The 23,473-nt window shown below is 37.3% G+C and overlaps 1 protein-coding gene across 1 annotated transcript in view; it reads left to right on the top strand.

Annotated features, from left to right (window-relative positions):
- COL24A1 (collagen type XXIV alpha 1 chain) overlaps positions 1-23,473 on the top strand; it is a 150,840-nt gene that overhangs the window by 126,877 nt on the left and 490 nt on the right. Inside the window, exons 46-59 of the mRNA XM_062003927.1 lie at positions 1,471-1,524; positions 3,130-3,237; positions 5,973-6,080; positions 7,600-7,707; positions 7,789-7,842; positions 8,329-8,391; positions 9,612-9,665; positions 11,147-11,182; positions 17,371-17,406; positions 17,502-17,528; positions 18,549-18,614; positions 19,355-19,523; positions 20,833-20,942; positions 21,988-22,203. Of these exons, the coding sequence (XP_061859911.1) occupies positions 1,471-1,524; positions 3,130-3,237; positions 5,973-6,080; positions 7,600-7,707; positions 7,789-7,842; positions 8,329-8,391; positions 9,612-9,665; positions 11,147-11,182; positions 17,371-17,406; positions 17,502-17,528; positions 18,549-18,614; positions 19,355-19,523; positions 20,833-20,942; positions 21,988-22,203 (1,209 nt within the window). The remainder of the gene's footprint in view (positions 1-1,470; positions 1,525-3,129; positions 3,238-5,972; positions 6,081-7,599; positions 7,708-7,788; positions 7,843-8,328; positions 8,392-9,611; positions 9,666-11,146; positions 11,183-17,370; positions 17,407-17,501; positions 17,529-18,548; positions 18,615-19,354; positions 19,524-20,832; positions 20,943-21,987; positions 22,204-23,473) is intronic.

Here is a 23,473-nt window from a genome sequence, read left to right as displayed (position 1 = left end):
AGTTTCAAATTTTTCTAAGCAAATGCAAGAACATGCAGTAGATTACAAAAGGGGAGCAACAAACTGTAAACATGATGTGAAGACATTATCAGCATGTACTCTAGACACACTCTCAGATATATTGCCTTTAAAAACTACTCACAGCACAGGATAAAATCAGCCATTCCTCTGTCTTTCCTTTGGAAAATGTTTTGTGTTGCAAATGCTGTTTGCAAATATGGAACCAATATCTAGCCTGGAGCAACCCATAAGAGCCTAAATGTTTAAACAAAAAAATGTTAATAGTTAAAACACTCATACAGTCTGAACTCCAGTGACATGAGTGGTGCTGCTCTAGCAAGCCTTACAGCACCAATCACGTATAATGCAATGCTGAATCCTTCACTTTGGATGCATTCAGAAATCTTAATGAAAACAATGTGAAATTATTTGACTGTGCACATTCCAGTTCTGATTGCTGGACTTTTTTATTATTTTCTTAACAAAAAAACCCATTAAATTAAGGAACAGAACAAAATTTTGCTGATTTTATCATATTTACATTACTTATAAAATATTTACAAATACAATGACCTTATGTTTTTTACTTCATTGTACATTATGTAATATTGCAGCATGGTAGTCTAGCATGACTTTTGCTTTAAGAACAGTGTCTAAAATGATCAATCCAGAAAATCTTGAAAGCTTTTTTCTACTTGATCTACGCTAATAAGTGTTATTCTTCTCCCTGCTGTCAGAGTGGTTATATCTTTTAGAGGCAGGATAAAATTCATGCATAGATCTTTCTATTCTCTGAAGAATATTCTATAAACACAATTCTCTGAGATGCTTTTGACCCATTCTGAGCTTTTCTTCTTTGGTCCTTGGCCTCCTGTGTCACTAAACCGCTTACAAGAACGTTATCTGCTATCAGTATCACTCAACTCACAAGAACGTTATCTGATATCAGTATCACTCAACTTTCCTGAGACTACTAGTTCCTAGATCAGTCAAGATAAAAGAAGTCTGGCTTTAAGTAAACTTTCTATTTTGTGTATGTCTTAGATAAAAAAGAATGTGACACTTATTTTCTAGTATTTTCTTCCACACAGACTCAGTGCACCTACATTACTTACCTTTTGTGACTTCCCTTTTCAAAAGATACAAGAATTACTGTAAAAGTATACTTCCTTACAGAGGTGTGGCTGATAGAGGGGAAAAAATGCCAGATTCGTAGTGAAAACTTTTTGTTGTAGTTGAAAAGGTTCTGAAAACAACATTATACTGATTTGGGAAAGGTAAAAGTACAATTCTATTAAAAAAATATTCACTTTTGCTTTAAAAAAAAAATCTACTGGCTCCTGAAATGGAATTAATATGATCCAAAACTATGGCAGTGTGAACATGTGTGCTAAGGGGGAGCACCTCTCAGCTCTTCTTAGGTGTCATGTTTAAAATGTTTGTCAGTTTACAAGTATATGTAAATTTTAGGGTCCCACAGGGAAGAAAGGAGCAGCAGGTCAGGCGGGCAAACCTGGAATTCCTGTAAGTAACAAATTCTACTGTCTATCTTCAAGTTATAAAACCACAAAGAAACCCACCAAATAAAAGCAATGCTCCTGGTACCAGAAACTCTTACACTCACTCCAAAGAATCTTCTCATTATCCAGGAAGTGTAAAGGAACCTCCATGAAAATAAGAATAATTTCTGAAACTGTGCTAAATTATTGTGAATTAGTTACTCATCACGTGGAAGTGAAGTGCAGTTAATAAAACAACAAAGTTCTTCACACTTGTGAAGTTACTTTTGCGTGTGGCTTGTAGTCTGTGTGCAAGTTATCACATTATGTTGCACAGAGCTCTAGTACTGTTCACTCCTGGTCCCCATCAGTTCTTTGAACAGCTGCAGCCTACAGAACCCTGGACCCATGTGTCCATGACAGATACAGCTGGCAGGTCCCTTGAGGTTTACTACTTTCTCTTGCTTGCCCTTAGCTGAAATTTTAAATGTTCTTTCTTGAGTTACTGTAGAGAAACTACTTGCATTCCTTTCTCCCTGAGGGAGAAGAAAGAGCAGGAAACAGTAGGTGTTCTGTAAACATAACCAAGAACAAAATACATCAAGGCTCTTTTGGTCCCCTAATGAATAGTACCACACAAGCACATATTGTAAATAACTTTTACTACCTCACATCAAAACATTGTCAGTAACCAGAGAAATGCAGCTGCTTCACAGAGCTTGTACCTGCTGGGCAGAGTGCAAGAAAAGCCTTTTGAAGGCAAGGAACTATGTGTCTTTTGTAAAGTTTTAGCTTTTTCCTCTGGAGGACTGTAGAGATAGACAAAGAAAAAAGAGGGAAGATATAGAGAGAATTGTGGAGACAGTAAAACTAGAACTTGAGGAAGTTTCAAAGCACATCCCAAGTGCAAGGTACTTCAGCAACCAGCCATTAGAAATAAATTTAAGATGGCATGCTTCTTACAGTCTGTATAGCTGTTAAGTACACTTTCTCAAACGAGACGTGTTGTAGTCGGCAGATTTTACGTTTCTGAGAAGTGTGTTCATATAGAGAGAATTGCAGCACTCTATGACCTTTAAGGTAATGTTTATCAGTCTAAAGGGACATAATTGTCGAGGGAAAAAACAGTATTCCGTTGGTGGATGTGATATGAGATTTTCTCAAGCAATTGGCACAGCACAAACTTCCTTTATTAAAAGTTTCTGTGTATTGTGATATGTTCAAATTTGAACAGCATAAATTTGCAAATGCACAATATAGAGAATATCTAGTAAAATGAAGGCCACAAATATGTATAACTGGGGTTTTACAGGGATAAATGTGTGACTTTATCAGGTTTCCTTGATCAGTTTAAGAATGAACACTCGCAACCGTTTTCCAGGCGTGGCACACAGAGGAGTAAGCTCCGTGGTTTCATCTGTGGTGGTTCAGATCCCACAACACAGCAAGTCATGTTAAGCCAATAGCATTTTAAACCAAACATCCTAGCTCTGAGCCCCCTCTGCAAGCGTGCATTTGTGTTCCTGAGTCTTTTATTATGTAGGGTTTAGAAAATAACTGTAACAGAAATCTGGTTCTGTGAAGGTGAAGAGAGCTAAGAGTGCTCTATTTGATTTGAATTTGTTTCAAGGGAAAACTGGGGCCACCAGGACAGAAAGGAGCAGTTGGGTACCCTGGACCAGTAGGCATTCCTGGGAACCCTGGCAAGCCTGGGCTGTCAGGAAAGCCTGGACCTAGGGTAAGTTCTGTTCCATGTTGCCTCTCTTTGTCATTCTCCGTCAAAACTTTTCTAAGGTTACAGTATTTAAATAAAAGGAACCACTCTCAGTTCCTTGATTATCTTGAAAATTAGACCAATTATTTTGTTTTCTTTCTGTTTTGCTTATAATATTCTGTCCAGGATATAAAGTGTGCTGGTAGAACTATTTCATTAGTGTATGTTAGTAGTAACTAGAGGTAAAAAAAAAAAGTGTTTTCTTAATCAGAGACATTTCACAGTTCTGTTACCAAAAATGAGCCATAGATCCCCAACTGTGACTGTTTCCTTTCAGCCTCTGAGAGAATCCCACATTTTCCTTATTGTCTTTGAGTTTGTAACCTACATCTCCCTACTCAAGTGATTCTAAAGCTTTGCCAAAAACCAGTATCTGAGGTACCTGGAAGCATTCTTGGAGACAGATTTTGTTTGTCTGTCTGTTCTTTGCTGTGGGCCAAGGGTGCTGACCTGCCGTCTGTTGCTTCTGAGAGCAGTGATGTAGCTCTTTGCTTATTCACTCCAGAGAGGAGAAAATTCTTTTAGTTGTTCTCATTGTTGAAACTCTGATCATTTTGATATCAGGTATGATATTTCTCAGTAGTTCTAGTTAGATGGATCAATAGTAATTGTTTTAAAAGGATACTAAGTTAGATTTGGTGTTGAGAATTAATCAAGGAGCTGAATGAGGTAGTGTTACAAGTATAAATATCATTATCTGGTTGAACAAAGAGAAAATTAAACAAGTTACCCATAGAGGGCAGATATGCCCTATTCAAGCTTCTTCAGTTTCAAATCATGTCCCACTGAAACTCTTTCAAGTAGTTAAAATTGTTTGGAGTTGGATTTTGGAGTATCACCCCAAAGAATTCTTACATTTTTGCCTTTCCACTCAAAATGTAATGTTTCATATTAAAAAAAGACTCCATTACTCCATATTAACAATGTATAGTAGCATTGCAGTTTTTGATGGAGAAGGACTTGTAACTGTTTTTTGCCATAATGAGTAAAAAGAACAGAACTTTTGCTATATAAGTTTATCAGTCCATCAGGCTATAAGCCACAGTGCTATATTCAAAAGCTCTGGAAATCACATTTAATGTAAAAATTGTTTCACATAAGCCTCTTATTTCTATGAATGCATAGTAGAATGCCATTTGAAATAAGATAGATATGTATGTTTATATGACACTACAGAAACATTAATTTGGATGGTAGCAAATTTCCATTTTGTGTTTTTTAACATGCCAAAATCAGCTTAACTCAGTATGTTTTTAATGTTCTTCCATTAAAAACTGTTACTTTTGTTTATAGTCTGATGTTCTCATATGTTTTCATAACAAATATTCTGATCTTTCTTTGTGTGGTAAAGTTATTTTATATGAATTCCTGTAGAGTGTACCCAATTATACTGATATTATCAGTATGTCTGATATTTATAAACAAGCATGTTGAATTTGGAATGTTTCTGTGTGCAGATAGTCCCATTTTGTTTCTTGATGTGGAATTCCTTTTTTAAAACAAAATTAATACTATGGATCTCAACCTGATTTTTAGCCCACCTGTAGTGAATGAACTCAGCATCTTGTTTTCATCAGAAGGAGTTCCTTGTTGTAAGCTCAGAATCCTCAGACAACACAACATTCATCCAAGAACCATCTCAAGGAGTCATTTTCTATGATTAATGGATATTAGTGCTCTCTTCCTTCATATTTCAAAATGCAATTAGAAATTAATTAAATAGGGATCAGGACTAAAGTGCATTAATTTGAACCTGCAAATTTTCAGGTCTGAGAAAAACTTTAGGTCTCATAAACTAGTCTGTATGACTCCCTGTGGGAGGTAAAAGCAGTCACTTGTATGCCCATGCATGCTTCCATGCATACTTGAAAGCACAATTACTGGAGGCAGAAGATTGCTTAGGGCTTCTAGGTCACTGGTACCTGAGCAGGTGTTCCAGGTGGGCAGCTGTTCCTCTTTAGGAATGTGCTAATGGAGAAGATGACTTGCATAAGCCCAAAGAAGCAATTGATTCTCTTGAATGTTCTCAGAAGCCTTTCAAGATCTAGGTAGGTGATTCCCACACAACTGAGGTCAGGGTATATTTAGGGTAGGACAGAACAAGGCTTAAGATGAGCAACTGAGCAACTGCAGTGGGCTATGGCATGGTTAGCAATTGATGTGCTAACAATCATTTAAACTGTAACAACTCCTCAGAAACCTCAAAGCTACCCCACAGTTAAAGCACATAGAATCATATAATGGTAGGGTTGGAAGGGACCTTTAGAGATCATCTAGTCCAACCCCCTGCAGAAGCAGGTCCCACCTAGATCAGGTAACACAGGAACATGTCCAGGCGGGTCTTGAAGACCTCCAAGGAAGGAGCCTCCACAACCCCTCTGGGCAGCCTGTGCCAGGGCTCCCTCACCTGAACAGTAAAATAGTTTTTTCTTATATTTCAATGGAACTTTTTGTGTTCCAGCTTAATTCCATTACCCTTTGTCCTGTTGCTCTGTTGCTAAGTATGATGGGGTTTTCAGGTGATATTGCTGATCGTTGTCTTTCCATATATTCTGATGTGCCATCAATGCGTGTCCATATATTCAGAAAACATTTAGCAGCTTTGACTGCTTTCATGTTATGTGCATGTTTAGCACACAGTGAGGGAAAAATCATGTTTGACTGTTCTGCTTGTAATTAATTATTTTTAATTTGTTAAGGGTGATAAAGGAAACTCAGGCTTACCAGGTCTGGCAGGTTATCCTGGAGCACGAGGTCCCAAGGGATTGCCAGGCATGCCAGGGTCCAGGGGAGCACCCGGACTAAAGGTACACATGTGATATTGTGTTGTTTAGGTACAGCATTACTGATACTGCTTAGTCTTCATGCTGTACCCAGTGATTGTGGATCTACTATGCTACAGTTAATCATACAAGTAACTGACATAAAAACTAACTTGAAGGCTAAGACCAAAAGTTGTGCTGATCTCATCTCTATAAACTGTAATATGAAATCGGAGGTCTCATCCATCTGGATGCTATGACCTGCTCCAGAAGCCATTCAAAACACTATATGCTTATTCACTCAATGCTTTAGGGCCAAATGTTTCCTGACTTATCTTTTGAAAATTCCTTAAATACTAGAACAATTTGATTTGAACATTTAAGAAATCTATTAGTGGTGAAGTACTGTAATTTCAAGCCTAAGTCCCGAGTTTGAGAGCTAAGAGTCATGGGACATCCATTTGTCATAGGATTTCAATTGTTCCTGTTCAGCCCTGTCAGAAAGAGAGAAATCTGAGAGTGCTAGAGTTTCCATTTAGTTCCAGGTACCTGACATCAGGGTATCCTTATATTAATTAGATTCGTTTCAGTAGTAAAAGAAGCAAAAAATGGAAACATTACAGGTTGGGGGTTTTTTTTCCATTTAGAATAGGATTTTTCATTTTAAATCACAATTTTCAGTGCTCTATGAGATTTTATTGGTAAGTAGTTTTTTAAGACCTTAAGTTACTTAAAACTGCGAGAGGAAAGTATTGTCTTGATTATCCTTTCATGAAAATATTTTAGTATAAACTGTATTCACTATTTCTAGTGTTTATTGCCAGTGTTCCCAGTCTGGATTTTGCTTCTTTGTCTAGACAACGAACTGTAGGAGGTAGTTCCTGCTCAGAAGTTCTTGCAATCTGAAAAAGACAGGGAATAGATGAAATGAGGGAAAACTGTTACCACAGAGTGCAAAATAAGCATTAAGTGTGGACATACTGTCAGTCCAAAAGTCTGTCTTGGTTGGAAAGGTAACACCTGAGAAAGTGCTTAAGCACAAAGCAAGCAAAAAAGGTGTGTATTCACAGCCTTAATTGCAGCTCAGTAACCTCCTGAGCTAGACAGGGTTTCTGTCCTCAGAGCATTTCTCTTGTAGGAACTTGTCTAGTTTCCATTTGAATCACTGTAGACTTTTAGTCTAACAGCAAGGAATTCCTCAACTATACTATGCCTTGCTCAGAGGATTGCTTTTTAAATTTACTTCTAAGCTGTTTGTCCATTACTTCATTTTGTGAGTTTTAGTGTTTGCACTGGGAGATATCATACTGGAAATGACCCAAAGTGTAGGGATATTGCATGTTTGAGTCAAGGAACACTCAAATCATATTTGCATTTTAGTGAATGTATAATTAATGAAAACATTCATGGTGCAAATAAAATTAATGGAGTAGATCTATTTCTTAGAGAGAAAGTATATTTCATACTTCTGCCAGGAAACCTATCTTAACATTTATAACTTTTATAATTGATAATTTATAATGTCATAATAGTAATAAAGGATATACTCTTTTCCCATCTACAGGGTGAGAAAGGGCTTCTGGGTCATCCAGGAAAGCGAGGCAAAAGAGGCCTTCCAGGGTCACAAGGTGACCAAGGACCAGGAGGAGATATTGGACTGAAAGGACAGACTGTACGTAATCACAGCCGTTAATGCAAAACAAGTAGTCCAGGAGTTACCAGCATGAAATAATAATGCCTGCTTCTATTACAGGGAGAAGATGGAGATCAAGGTTTAATGGGTTCTCAAGGATTCCCAGGTCCAAAAGTATGTGATCATTCTTTTCTATTAGATCTTAAGTCATTTATAGAGTAAGGACATTACACAAGCATATAATTGGTCAGCTTTAATGACAATTAGTTCAAAACCTCTCTGACCTGTTGAGACATTATGGGCAGAACTGTGTACTCCACGTGCAAGGACAAACATTCTGGGTGGGTGCACTTGGTATTTCACAGTGTTATGGTTTGTCATGGAACCATAATTGGCAGTGAGCCCTCCCTGCCCTTGTCTCTATCCACAACACCCTTGGTTGTCTTTTTCCTCCCATTTGGCTGCAGTCTCCACCATCCTAACGAGGGTGGAGGTGGATGGGAGGCACAGAGAGACTGGTGTGGTGCTCCATTGCTGACTGGGCAAAACCACAACACACAGTTACTGCTCTTAGAAATTATTCTTCATTGATTGCAAAAGATTGAAGCCAGTGGATAGCTGATGTCCATGTTTGATTAAACTATTCCTTTGCATTTTCAGGGTCCTGCAGGAGACATTGGCTTAGCTGGAATTCTGGGCCCGAAAGGCCCAACAGGCCAAGTTGTAAGTGTTTCACTCCATGAAGGAGATGGTCAGGATGGCTCACAAGAAGCATGTTTTTAATTTAAAGAATCACCTCTCTTTTTTTATCAACAAGGCTGAAACCTTCTAAAATTTTCTGTCTGAGACTCTGAAGCCACTAGAAGCCTTAAACTTATATTGCAACATTACTGGAGTTACAACATGGGTACAGATATATAAGCACACCTGAGCTTTTAATTTTGAAGGAAAAAAGCAAGCTCTGCTTCCAAACCGTGGCTCTCCTAGTATAATTCCATCCACACAAGCATCCTTATCACTCTCATATCTTTGTGCAATGGGGTTGAACATTCTCTCTTCTTCCTGGCAACAGTGCTGACTGTAAAAATCTATTTTGCAGCAAAAGAAAAAAGGGTCAAACTTGGCCTGCAGTAGGACAGAGTGGTGCTCAGGCATTGTTGATTCCTAGGTAGTATTTTTTAAGTAATTTTTGTTTTTATCTGAGGTTACTAATCTATATTAGCTCATTCCTCATGACACATTCTTCATCACATTCCACTTTGCTACTCACCAAAAGTGTGGAAGCATCTTTAGCATTTTGTAATATTGGTGAGTCTGCATCATGCTTACAGCATTAAATGAAAAAGGGGGAAAGGTTGCAGCCTGGAAGGCCTTACTACAAATTATTCTTCTCTTACTGCTGCCATTGCCATCACAGAACCAAATTAGTTTAGTAAACCAGATGCAGAGCAGCAGCTTTAGGGTCTTGTCCTAATAGCTACTTTCTTTTTCTAAACATTGTTAAACAGGGCAAACATAGGAAATGAGCAGTTTGCTCTAAATTAAATGGAACAGGAAAGTAATGCTTTAGCAGCATTTACTGGCAGCCTTACACGAGTACTTGTGGCCAACAATATAGTTCAAGATATAGCTGACGGTAGCTCAGTAAGTATGTGGTCTTTGGTAATCAGAGTATTTAAGTTTCCACTGTTTTAGTGCACCAGCTTTCATATAATAGAAAGAAAGTGTGTGGGCTTTCCAGAAACCAATATTGCTAATTATTAAAAGAGCTACCTTGCTGATTTTGTGGCAACGTGCACTCGGTATTCAGAAAGAGAATATCACAGTGGGCATTTGGGTATTTGTCAGGCTGTGTGCTGAGCAACTTTAAACCAGGACACGTCATGAGGATAGTCTTAATTTTGAAAACGTGGTGCACTAATAAATGTGTTGCTTGTTTACAGGGATATATTGGCCCTGTTGGTCAAGATGGAGTAACAGGCCCAGCTGGAAGGCCTGTAAGTTCCCCTTCTCTTTTGTATAGTTTGGTACTTTTGCCTACCTTTATTTTAATAAGCTGTTTTACAATTAGCAACCTCCTCATTTTTCTACTTGTGAATAGCAACTAGCAAGACCATCTTCGTGTTATAGCATGGTATTGAGCTAACATATGTGACTCCAGCATCTATAATACAAAAAAGAAAAAAAATAGCAAAAACCAAGGATGAAAGCCATTGCAATGGCCTTCTGTCTAAGGACAGTACACAGAGGACATGGCTACAGGGGCAGTGAGTGACTCAACATTTAAAACAACATATAGTAACTACTACTTGAATATTCTTTCTCAGCCTTGGGACTGAGACATCTAGAGAATATTCACACTTGATTTCATTGTAGCTTTTTTTTTTATGTGTTGATTAGGCTGAACTCTAGACATGCCCTTCTAGACATGCTGGGAGTGCCCACCAGCCCTTGTTGGGGTGTTCCAGGTGCTGGCGAGGGCCCTGTTACAACATAAGCATTTTGTTGGCTGTCCTCATCCCTGTTCCCTGTGCCAGAAGCAGAGCAAGTGCACCCTAAGGCTCATGTCTGCAGACTACCCAGCTGTGTAAGGTAGTTTCAGAAGCATTTTGTACCACCAAAGTTCCTCTGTCTGATCAATAGGAGTGAATGAGAATGTCTAAAAATTACAATAGAAGTAATAAATACAAATACTTTCAAGTGAAAAAGAAATGAGAAAGGAAGTGTTCCTTTTATAATTAGACTTCTTTCCACTTTTGGGGAAAAAAGACAGTACTTTAAGCCTTTCTGCACACTTCTAGTCTCAGGACGAAAACTTTACAGTTGTGTGTACTTGTATGAAGGCTTTTAATAGTCTTCATTTAGAATGTAATAGTTTAATGCTTTCTTACTGATAATAACACAGATGAAGATTACTGTGTTACAAAATGCTGCCATCAAGATGCAAAATTCTTCCAAAGAAGAACTGTAAGGTTTTTATTGTCTTCAGAAACACTGTTTAAGTACAAAATAAGGCAAAAATGTCATGGAGATAGAAAAGCAGTGTCCAATATGATTGTAAGAGGAGAACTAATGGGGTAATAAAAGCAGATATGTAACTAGGGGTTTTCTTCAGTGACAGAGAGTACCGAGTTAAGATGAGCTTAAGATGGTGAAGCACTGGTCTATTACAGTGGATCACATTGTAGAGAATACAGCTGGTTGACAGAGAGAACCCTGACAGTTAAAATTACTGAGAAAAACCATGTTTATAATCTGAAGAAAACAACTGCTTTCCACATATAGGAACCGCCAGGTGTTTTCAAGTAGTTTAGTTTTCTGATAGTACAAGAAAATGAAAGCTCCACAGTTGTAAATATTTCCACAGATGAGGCTGGACTTTTTGTGTGAGCAGCATAAACCCATGGCTATTAATTTACTTGTTTCAGTCCTAGGGGACTAAAAAGCATACTGGATTAACAGCTGCTCTTTCTTACAGGGACCGAGAGGTGAGAAGGGCACAAGAGGTGAAATGGTAAGATAAAACAACTTTGGTGGTTTCATTTTTTTGGCTGTGTAGAAACTATTCCCATATTACACTGAATGTACTCTTGCATGCTCTGAATGCCAGTCATGTGCTCCTGGAGAGCACAAGAAGGCTGGTAGCATGGATCAAAAGTCTGACCCTTTCCAGTTCAAGTTGACTTATATAGATACAGGCAGTGGGTGTGAGCTGTCGGGCAGTATGAGCCCTGATCACATACAGCCACATACTCCAAATTTGTCCCAGTTCAGATCTAAAAGAAAAATTCTTTGCCATATTTGTTGTGAGTACTCCAATACCTCACAGCACAGTGTGCATACACATGTTCATATGTCTGTATCAGCTGGTCTGGAGAGGGAGAAGTCCAGGAGAAGCCTAGGGCTGAGGAAGAGTGTCCGTGTCATGCATGCTAACTGTACTGGCAGTAAACAGCATTGATTGTGAAGTTACTGTCTCTTATTTTTCAATGAGAATATGACATTAGTTTTTGTACATTCATAAATTGTTTTAATAAATTTAAATTGTTAGAGCTAGTAAAGTCTCCAACTGATAATGGCTATATAAAAAGCTATTAAATTATCATATTTACAATGAATATGAATACAGTGATAGCTGATATCTCTGAGAGCAGCTCTGTGAAGAGAGACCTGAAAGTTCTGGTGTACAGCAAATTAAACATGAACCATCAATGTGCCCTCATAGCCAAGAGGCAAATGGCATCTTAGGGGCATTAAGTAGTGTGGCCAGCAGGTCACAGAATCATAGAATTATTTTGTGTAGAAGAAATCTTTAGGATCATCAAGTCCAGCCTTTGTCCTAGCCCTATCAACCACTAGACCATTTCCCTAAGTACAACATCCACCCCTCTACTCTGCCCTGGTGAGGCCTCATCTGGAGTCCTGCGTCCCGTTTTGGGCTCCCCAGCTCAAGAGGGACAGGGAACTGCTGGAGAGACATCAGTGCAGGGCCACCAAGATGATCAGGGGACTGGAGTATGTTCCTTATGAGGAAAGGCTGCAGGAACTGAGGCTATTTAGCCTAGAGAAGAGACTGAGGGAGGATCTCATTCATACTTAAAAGTATTTAAAATATGTATGTCAAGAGGATGGAGCAGCACTTTTTTCTGTTGTCTCAAGTGATGGGACAAGGGGTTATGGAAAAAAGCTAAAAGACAAAAAGTTCCACTCAAACATAAGGAAAAATTATTTTATTGTAAGTCTGATGGAGCCCTGACACAGGCTGCCCTGGGAGGGTGTGGAATCTCCTTCTCTGGAGGACTTCAGAACGCACCTGGATATGTTCCTGTGTGACCTGGTCTAGATGGATTTGCTTTAACAGGGGCTTGGACTAGATGATTTCTTGAGGTCTCTTCCAACCCCAACCATTCTGTGATTCTGTGACAATATTTTATATGTCAGATTTATAATTGGATCCTTTTCCAGTAACTAGACAGTGTCATCTTGCTCCTGTTGCTCTTACCCTGCATTTCATCCCACCACACTTAAAATCATTTTGTTTCTCTTGCCTTATTGTGTTTTGCTTTTAGCAACCATCTGTGTACAAGTCCAACCCAACTGCCTTAAAAAAGTTTTGCAAAAACTGCTTCAAGAATTAAGGCTTGGAACTAAGTTGGTTGTATGTGTCTTAGGGAACTTTCCTTTTCAATTTTAATCCTCTTGAGATAATTGCTATATCAAAATAAGAACTGGGTTTTTTTCATTTGTGTTGCTATTAACCATCTTAACTGTCTTTCTACTGTTTGTTCATAAGAATTGCTATGACATCATTGAGCTGAAAATGCTGATATTTAGAAAATAATAATAAACCCCATGCAAAATGGTGAACAAGAAACACCTGTTTCCCTTATTGGTGCTGCTGTTTAAGGAATTGTTTCCTAAAGAACTTCTGGAATTCATCAAGATGAACTAATTTCATAAGACTGTCTTCCGAAGCAGAATGTTTAACTTTAGGTCATACACAAGTTTATATTATGTAGCCAAGAAAAGGATTTATTTCCAAATATTTTCAGATACAAAGGAAAGAAAATTATTTTCAGCCAACTGTGTACTCCAAGCCTGAATTATGTCTTTAAAATTGATATTGGCATTTCTCCTAAAATCACAAACATTTCAACTTTTAACTTTGAGCTGTTAAAAAAAACAGCTCAAGTTTTAGTTACAGTTTGTAGTCCCATCAGGGGTACAGTGTTCATTACTAGAAAGAAACATCCTTTTATGTCCTGGAAAACATGGAATGTACAATCATGTCTCCTTGTTGAGGTCAGTGGGAAGCCAAAGTTCAGGTCCTGTAGGCTATTTCTGGACAAAAATTTATAAGTCAGAAGCAGTTTTCTAAAACTTTTCAATCAAAATTGTATTTCAATTCCAAATCTTCAAATCACCATGACTGAAACACTTAGAAAAAGATGGGATCCATTTTGGAATCTTGTTTTAGGATTCTGACATTTCCAAAAGTGTGTTTTCATGTTTGTTTTTTTTAATGGCATGTCACATAATGGATTATAATATAGAGTCATAGTACAATCCAGGTTGTAAGGGATCTCAAGACATTTGTAGACCAACTTCCTGTTTAAAAGAGTCACATTACTCAAGGCTTTATTCAACTGGATCTTGGAAACTCAGGGATGGAGTTTGTATAATCTCTTTGGGTAATGTGTTCTTGACTACCTCCAAGATGAAAAAAAGATAAAATATGACAATGCATAACCTTTAATTGTCTATTACCTTGTTTTATCTTAGATTTACAGTTGTTGGTGGCTACCGTTCTGTATTTTGTATCACGCTGCTCTACTGGAAGATGTTATCAGGCTTTTTGTTAAAATCACTTTTTGTTTCTCATAAAATTACAGGCACCATGGAAATGCAAAAGTCCTTGAGATTATTCATGTTTTCAACTTTTAGCATCTCTATCATTAAATGGAGAATCAGGGCTTTACAGTATTAGAAAAAGACTGGGGATTTGGCCTTTGAACTTCTGTACTAGCACTCAAATTGGGTGATTAAATGATTAAAGAACACATTAAAACTAACTGTTCTATTCTCTGCTTTTGTACTTAGGAACTGGAATTATGCTTTTCCTCACTTAAATTCTAATGTGATCAAAGGGTAAATTAAGTAGATTTGTAAAGGTAATCCTGTACATTCCAGTAAAAGATTTAGCAATTAGCTTAATCCATTAAAGATGAAATTTAACCTTATTTTGGTGATCTGCAACAGTAAGAATACTTATAACATGTCTACAAGGTTTTCAACACACTCTGTGCAGTTTTGTTATATTTTAAAGGCTTGTAAAGGTAATTGATACAGTCCTCTGGAGTTTTAATGCATTTAAGAAATGGAATATCCCCCAAAGTAGTTCACTATAGTTAATAAATAACATTCCATGTTAACATTTGTTTCATGTGGATTTTATTGGCAAGGAGACAGTGAATCAAGACAAATGACATTCCTTTTTTGCAAAATACCTTCAATTCATTGGAACAGTGCAGGTTTTGATTTTCAAAATATTCAGTTCTCTCAGAAACCATATATACTTGAAATGTTCTTGTCCCAAGACTTTTTGAGTCCTAAAATTGTGACACATGCCAAGAACACAGAATATTAACTGAAGCATTCAGTCATCTGAAAAATCCACTGGAATGTCTAAATCTCAGCACTCAGAACAAGGACATCTATTCATCAGAGAGCAGCGGTTACTTAGGGACAAACTGTTTGAAGACTTTGTGCTTTGCCTTGACTTGGTATTTGCATAATCAATTCTTTAACCAAGATAAACAAATATATCCTTACACTGTCAAATTCATTTCTCAAGTTTCTTTTTCACACTTCCTCTTTCATTTTATACTAAACATACTTCATCAAGCATGATCACATAGTCCACTAACATATACACAGGAAACTGAAGGTATCCTGCAGCAGTCTTAACAGCACCTCAATTGCTGATCTGGTTAATTAAATGTGGAGGTCAGCCTTCTCAGCTGGTGTAAAACAGAGTAGCTATGTGAAACTCAGTTGATTTCCAGAGCTGAAGGACTACCCCAAAACAGTGAAGGTCATCTCTCATCTGTTTTGCAGTAATAAGTAATAACAACAATAATGTTTTATATCTATTTCATAGTAATAGGATTTAAAGGAAATTTCAAGCTGGGCAATAACCCAACTCAGAAGAGTAAAAAGCAGCAAAGTATTTGCCAGAGAATCCATAGGGATTTCTGTACTACTATATATGCTAAAAAGACTTATTCTTTGATTTCCATTTTCCAACACCAGTCATTAATATCTTTATAACATATCAGTAAATAATGACCTAAAAGATGACTTAGAGCCCTTTGTACAGCTGTTAGTGGATGAAACATAAATACATGGGGTCAAGATGTACCACTTGAAAAGCTGACAATATTTACAGTCCCTAGAGCTTATGTCATTAAGGTCCTCTTAGGAAGACCATCTCTCTAAACACCAAGAAATCACTTCAGATTTTATTCTCCCCTGTGTTCCAAATAATACATGTAAAATGTCAGTCCTGGCCTCAAAGCCATTTGCGGTTCCTCAGAATAGCTTTGTTGGTATAGATCTGGTGCTAGGAACTACATGATTGCCCCCACTTCTCACATCCTTCATAATCCAGTATCTGAGCCCCTCTGGCACAGCCAGTGCAGATGATGTGCAGGGATACTTAAGCTGGGCAGAAGTGTGGAGGTCACTGTAACCCCTAACAGATAGATTCCACAGTACCTACTATGTACTATGCCTTACAAATCTGTCTAACGATAGTAAGAAATGCAGCTGGTATCCTCCTGATACATTCGGACTCAGTGACTTCAGACACTCTTATCTGCCTTGTAGTTCCTTTTTTAAATATACATAAATTAATGCTGGATTGAGTGTAGCCATTCTTTAACCATTTCCAGCTTCTCTTGCTGGTGACAGCTTGTAAGTACGGTGAAAGTTCAGCAGTTGTGGCATGATGCAGTGACACATGGATCTTGCTGTGAAATCTCCCAGCAGCCATACTTCTTACTACTATATTAAGTGATTTACAACTTAATACCTCTTTGACTAGATCAATTTCACAGTATTTGCCAGCATGGTCATGTCAGATAAGATTATTTCTCTTTTAGTAGTGACTTATACCAGCGTGACTGTATTGGTGGAGGAGGACTTTTGCTTGGAATGTGCTCAAATAATTGGTACAAGCAGCACTGGCTAAAGAATGTTTTGCTTAAATTAACTCAGTTAAGTTAAAAGGTTTTACTATACGTGATACAGGTCTTTGCTCATATTAAAGCACTGCCACATATTCTTTTCCTTGTCACTGTTCTTGCTGCTGTTTATGTTATAGCAGCTCCTAGGGACTTTGAGCATATAGAGATTGAAGAAGAGAATCTCACAAACCCAAGTATCACTGTATATTGATAATATAGGTAAATAATCATTCCATCTTAATGTGACTAGTTACTCAAAGGAAAATTCTGATGTGGTTATTGTTTTTGGGAGGGTCCATGCCCAACCCTCAGACAAGCCTAAAACTTGGATTGAGACTATGTGCATTGTAAGCACCATAAGACAGGGAAAAGAGCTATTTCTCTTCCTCCTCTCATCCCAACTGCATCATCCTACACGCTAAAATGATACCACTTATGATGAGGAAATAACAGCAGAACTTCTTGAATATGAACCCATAATGTCACTGTTAAACAATGAACATATGTTCTGGCTGAGAACTGACACTGTTGATAAGACAATAAATGTCTAGCAGATATTCATGGAGTAAAGCAGATCAGATATTTTTTCACAGCTACACGTAACATTATTTACGATGCTTTTGTGATCATTCTCCCCTTGTAGTGCTTGTACTGGCAAAATGAATATAATGCTGACACAAGGTATAGCACATACTTGGTATGGCTCCTAATGTTCCCTTAAAATCAAAAGTCAGTAATTGGATAAACAGGTAATCAGACGCAGCAATTCTAGCAGGAATATTCACATTAACAGAGTATGGTACTTTAACAGTAGTAACTAATCATCCACAGCTTTACCAAAACTAATATCACATCTTCTTTGTACGTATTGTGGCATTTTGAGATTTAAGAAATACATAAATGAATATCTCTGGTTTTACATATATAACTTGTATTTTATTTCCATTTCTTCTAGGGGCCTCAGGGACCTCAGGGCCAGCCAGGACCACCTGTAAGTGCTTAAAATAACAAGCCTGTATTTTTCCATTGTGATTGCATCATATAAACACGTGAAGCATCTAATATCTGGTTTCTCTCATTTTCCAGGGGCCACCTGGACCACCAGGACCACGAGTAAGTTCTGTAACAACTCTAACCTACAATACAGTCCTTTTTGAACATGAAAACAGCAGCATCCTCTTCAAATGTATCGCTTGTTCCATCACTGCACAGAAAGTGCAAATACATTTTTCTACAACTTCAGTCACTATAGTAATACATTTCTGCCACACTGTTGACCTCTCAGCAGGCAACACTCAAGGGCATACTCCAAAATGTTTTTCTCCTGTTCTGTATTTTAACACTCTGAAATATAGCAATGGAAAATTGTGTGCTACTTCTGGTCCCGATGTTCTCCCTATATGTACACAGCGAGATTGTTGTGGGATTATACCCACTAAGACAGACTCACTACTGAAGTGTCATAAAGCTGTAATGATACATGTAATCTGAGAGCCTAGATGCTTGTATGAGTGACTTAACTCTTTAAAAATAAATAAACCCATTGTCTGTCTCTGGTATATACATCACACAGTGCAGAAAATGTGGGTGAAAAGTATAGGAAATAAAGACATGCAAGAAACAGGCTTTCTCCTTCAGAGAAAGCTTCTCCTTTCTCTTTCAAAGCAGTCAGTATTTGTTCATCCATCATGAAGACTACTTTGATCTGTCAGCTGATGATGGCTCACTGAGATATTCTTTCTGTGCTTCTCTGTAAAGTAATAACACCTTTTCACACTTGCCTAGATCAGCTTTCTGAAGTATATCAATGGAGTGTCTGGAAGGAATAAGTTGGGATATCAGTCTGTAACAACTATTATAGTCTCTTTTTTCAGGTTCCAAGAGTGTGATCTTTCAATTCGGTATGGGGGTACTAATAAAAACCAAATATGATTTTTCTGTGTGTATGCTTGCATTGTTTGAAATGGAAGGGAGGATCCTATTTTAAAAGTAAGAGTTTACAGCAAAGTGTTTTCTAAAATGACAAACTAGCAAAGCTATCATATATGTTGCTCCAGTGCTCAAAGCATTTGCCACCTGCACCTTAGAATATTCTTATTCATTTTTTTACACTCTGAAACATTTTTTTGTCAGAAACAAGTGGACATCAGTGCTGCTGTTCAAGCTTTGTTTGAGTCAAATGCTGCGCTGCAGATGGAGGTAATTTTGATGTATTTACATCCTCATGTAGGGCATGCAACTATAGTTCTACTTTTTGAGGACGGAACAAGACTTCTCTAAGAGACTTAAAGTGAATCATGGACAGCATGTAATTACTACAGACTATAATTAAACGTGCTAGGATTTATAAGATAAAGTTGAAGTTAAGAAGAACAGCAGCATTTCTGCCTTTTTAGCATGATTAGCAGTAATGGAAATGTACTGACTATCACACACAGCGGGCTGTATCTGTTCAGCCATGGATAATGAGAGCAGCATTTAGACCTTGATCCAAAAAGTACCGACATACATGCAAGTGTGTGGTCCCACTGATTGCAAGGAAATTGCTTGCGTGGGTGAAGTCAGATGCATTGCATATATTTTCTAGGTTAAGCCTAAGGGGAATTTTCACTGTCCAAAATCTGAAGCTGCTCAGTATACTTAAAAAACACATTAATTTCTTTCTTTTTTTTCTTCCTCCATGTGCATTTTTGTGTCAACAAATGACATATTTGCATGATCTTAATCTACCTGCAAATTCATAACTCTGATAATTTTAATAAAATGTACTAATTTTATTATGGGGCTATGCCATTTTTACTCTGTTTTATATGGCTGATTGCATGCATTATAAATACTTTGCAACTGTCCGGCTACTCAATGGCCATTTGACCTTTACTGCATATAATGTTGTCATGATACTTTTTTGTGGTAACACATTTGCTAATGGCCCTTGGCAGAAATACCAGAATACTGAAGTAACTTTACTAGATCACAGTACAGAGATATTCAAAACGCTGCACTACCTTAGCAATTTACTGCACAGCATCAAGAACCCTCTTGGCACACGGGATAACCCAGCACGCATCTGCAGGGATTTGCTTAACTGTGAGCGTAAAGTTTCAGATGGTAAGTGCCCACTTTTATTAAAGCTTGAACACAAGTAGGCTTTGAAATGTGTTGCTTCCAAATGTTACTTTATATATTAAAATTCTCTTACAGTGTGCCTGTCACAGCTATTTTTATTTTATCTTTATTTAAGGTAAAAGATTAAAGTATGTAGCTATCTAATAGTGTATTAGAGACAGATTATATATAAGTAAACAAAAGTGTCCAGAAACAAAGTCCAATGTTGTGAACATAAGTTTCCCAGGTATTTATAGCTAATCTTGTAATGAATTTTGTGTGGTTCAAATTCTAGATTCCTAATGAGAAAACTGTACACAATACACTACCACTGTCAGACACACTGACAGTAGTTGTATCCTAGAAGATCCTGAATCAATATTTCAAATAGGAAATAATTATTTAAACCTGTAATGTCAGTACCATGACATAATTCCATTTCAGTGACTAATAACATAATAAACACCTGTAAATATGCCTGTAATCAACTATTAGTATTAATAATCTAAGGAAGAAATGGGAAATAAAGTTAGAGGTTACAAGGAAATCGCTGTTCTTTGCCATATATAAGGATGGATCAATTACTTAAGAATCTAGTAGAGATAAGCCTAACCCTTATTAGAACTGTGCCCTCCTAAACAAATCTCAGTCCAAGGGCCACAGAGGTCACTGACACAGTCTCCACTTCAAAGGATGCACATGTACCTTTATAAATTGTAGAGCCATATCTGGCCATAAATTAAGGGAAGCTAAATTCTGATATAATTTGTATGTGTCCTGTTTCTTTTATTGGACCAAATTCCATGGATTCACAATGGCAAATACTCCTTATTACCTTCCCTAGTGTATGTCACGTAGAAGTCTCTAGTGGCAGAAAGATAGTGGAGAAAGAAAGGATCTTCAGGATGCTGTGAGAGAGAGAGAATTTGGATTGCTATTTTAGATTCCTGAATATACTGTCTGTTTAAAGCCAGGCCCAAAGAGAAAAAGTTTAGTTTTAATACAGAAAGAGAAGTTTGGAAATACTGTTTGTTCTCACTACTTAGCTGAAGAAAGATAAAATACTTCTGAAACTATGACAATATTCAAATGTATTGTGTATGTAATTCAAACTGAATGGTTATGATAATTTTTCTCAATATCTTTTAGTAGTAGAACTATAACAACAGAAAACTTTCACATTCCTTCTATTTCACAGTGAATCTATGGTGGTAATATATCTAATACTTGCCCAAAAGTATCACTATTTTAACTAATTGTTTAGTAACAATTATACTTTGGTTTTATTTTTCATGGGATTATATACTAACAGGAAAATACTGGATTGACCCAAATATTGGATGTCCTTCTGATGCTATTGAAGTTTTCTGCAACTTCACTGCAGGTGGTCAGACATGTTTAACACCACAGTCTGTGACAAAGGTATGCATTGCTTCCAGAAAGAATGTATCTGTGCTGGAACTCTGAACAAATGAATAGCTATTTACCTAACTTATGAAAATATATTAGATTTCAGGGTTGGTTTTTTTAATGGGCATCGTTGTGGATGGACACATTATATATTCTATTACCGAAGTTACAGATTTTCCAGAGACAATATATTAGTGTAGCTCTCACTTTGTTCAACTTCCATGCTGAAAGCATTATTTTACTTTTCCATCCGAGCCATAGAAGTAAGCCTGAAATGCTTCTAAGCTACATCAGTAACTCACCACTCAGGGGAGCGAAGTGTAAAGATGCTGAGGTCATTGCAGTGGGAAGAAAGAAAATTATAAGCACTTTTCAACACTTAGCTACTTTTAAACACCGTTAGGCACAGACTGGTTTCCTTTATATCATTAGTCCATGCTCCTCTTTACATGTAGTCCTTAAACCTGAGGGAAGAGGGTTTTGCATATACACTGTAGTCACTGAAGAGCACCAGAAATATCATAAAGTTCTCATACAGTTCCTACATTTGAAAGATCCCTGAATATGACCTAGTCTTGGAGTTCCTGAGTAACAAGTAACTACGTTTTCTGCCTAAAATCAAAGTATGCAGAAGAACATTTTGATTTGTAATGGGATGTAGGTATTGCCAGAACCTGTTGCCTAAGATGATTAAACATCAGAATAATGTGACTGCAGTTAAAATACTGCTGCTAATAACATCTTTGAATCAAAGTAATTTGTTTTGACTTCCTTATTCGAAAGTAGTGTTTGCTGCCAACCTGTGTTTCAACCCTGTCTTAGGCATTAGCAAAGGTTTATATTTAAGCTTTGAAAACATCTGATGAAATCTTCTGTTTATAATAATCACTGTAACAGAACCTAACAGCTCTCTTTGGCATTGACTCCAATGTATAAACATATATACATTCTCCTTCCCCTGGACACCTCACATTGATATACATGACTCTTTGTGCTGCTGGGGCCATTCAGCATAATCCACTCATAAGCCTAACAATGTGTTTCTCTTGGAACTTAGCTGGAGTTCGGCGTTGGAAAAGTCCAGATGAACTTCCTTCATTTACTGAGCTCAGAAGCAACCCAGAGCATCACAGTGCATTGTCTGAACACACCAATGTGGGGGTTAAATAAATCAGGAGGCCAGAAGATGTCTGTTAGCTTCAAAGGATGGAATGGTCAAATATTTAAAGCAAACACGCTACTTGAACCCACGGTGCTTATGGATGAATGCATGGTAAATACTTTCACCACTAGCATTATTAAAAACATAATGGAGTTACCATTTAGACATTGTTGACCTTCTGCAAATAAATAACAATCATTTAGCATTCACATTTCTTGAAGCTTATTTCTTATATTGTTCTGCATATGTCTCTAGATGCCAACTTTTTTATGTGAAAGCCCCCACAGCAGTACAGGATGGTCTATACTTCTTGCATTGAGTAGTCTGTATTTCAAGATTTCACTAAGATGCTGGAGTGAGATCAGGACATCCTCCAGGAAACTGTAGGAACAGTTTCTCTCAAATTGAAAATTCAGGCTTCAGTAAGAGTTCTGTTGAGGGTATCTAATATGAAATCTCAGATTCAAAGAGGCCCGAAACTATTTCTTAGACTGCTAAATATCTTTAAATTCATCAACAATAGGTCAACTTGTTTTGTTATTTATTAAGATAATGATGCTTGGAAATGGACTCCATAGCTAACTAAAATATTAAATCATATTTGTATCTAGGAAAAATTGGAAGAACTTGTTATTTTTCAGACTTACTTCACTTATCAGATTTACTTCACTCACCAAGATGTGAGCCATTTGGTAAATGTCTTGGTAGAACACTATGAAATACAGCAGTATTTTATAGTTCCACTTTCATTTACAGTAACAACAGATGGTATACTGGCTCCACAGCAATACAGGGTTACATAAAAAAATTTCATACAAGTGAGATTTTTAATCTCAAGACAGAAAGTGGCTTTTCTGAGGCACTTTGGAGCTTAGGCTTCCAACCTTTATTCGCACACACTAATGAGATGCTCTATCCTGTGTCACGTATAAAAGGTTTGGCCTTTAAAGCCCCTTATCCCCACCTCCCAGTCTATGTGAGACTGGTTTAATCCCTTAGAAAAAGTAAGGCATTCAGTGCTGGCTGTTGAGAAGTACCATTTTTCTGTGAGATTCTAGGAGGTCTGTAACTCTTTCTGTGGGAAACAATGTATTGTACAGATCTGCCGCAGGATCTCACACATTTCCCTCTCTGCAGGGATTTCACTTTTTAGTGGTGTCCACAGTACTTGATGGTTTTTAATAACAGAGTAATAGCAAACACCACTCCCAACTTCAGATGATGTTATAATGTTCTTTCATAATTTTAATGAGGTATCAAATTTTTAGTGAGATTTTTAAAGAATTAGAATAAACAATACAAAGCTCACGGCAAAAATGCAGCTCTCATTCCTCGTGATTATTCTTCAGGGGTCTACAAAGTCATTCAAGAGCCTGTAGAT

The sequence above is a fragment of the Colius striatus genome, chromosome 10 (assembly GCF_028858725.1).
Source record: "Colius striatus isolate bColStr4 chromosome 10, bColStr4.1.hap1, whole genome shotgun sequence".
In the NCBI taxonomy this organism is placed as follows: Eukaryota; Metazoa; Chordata; class Aves; order Coliiformes; family Coliidae; genus Colius; species Colius striatus.
Note: the sequence above shows the minus strand (reverse complement) of the source record. Positions and strands in the feature narration are given on the sequence as shown.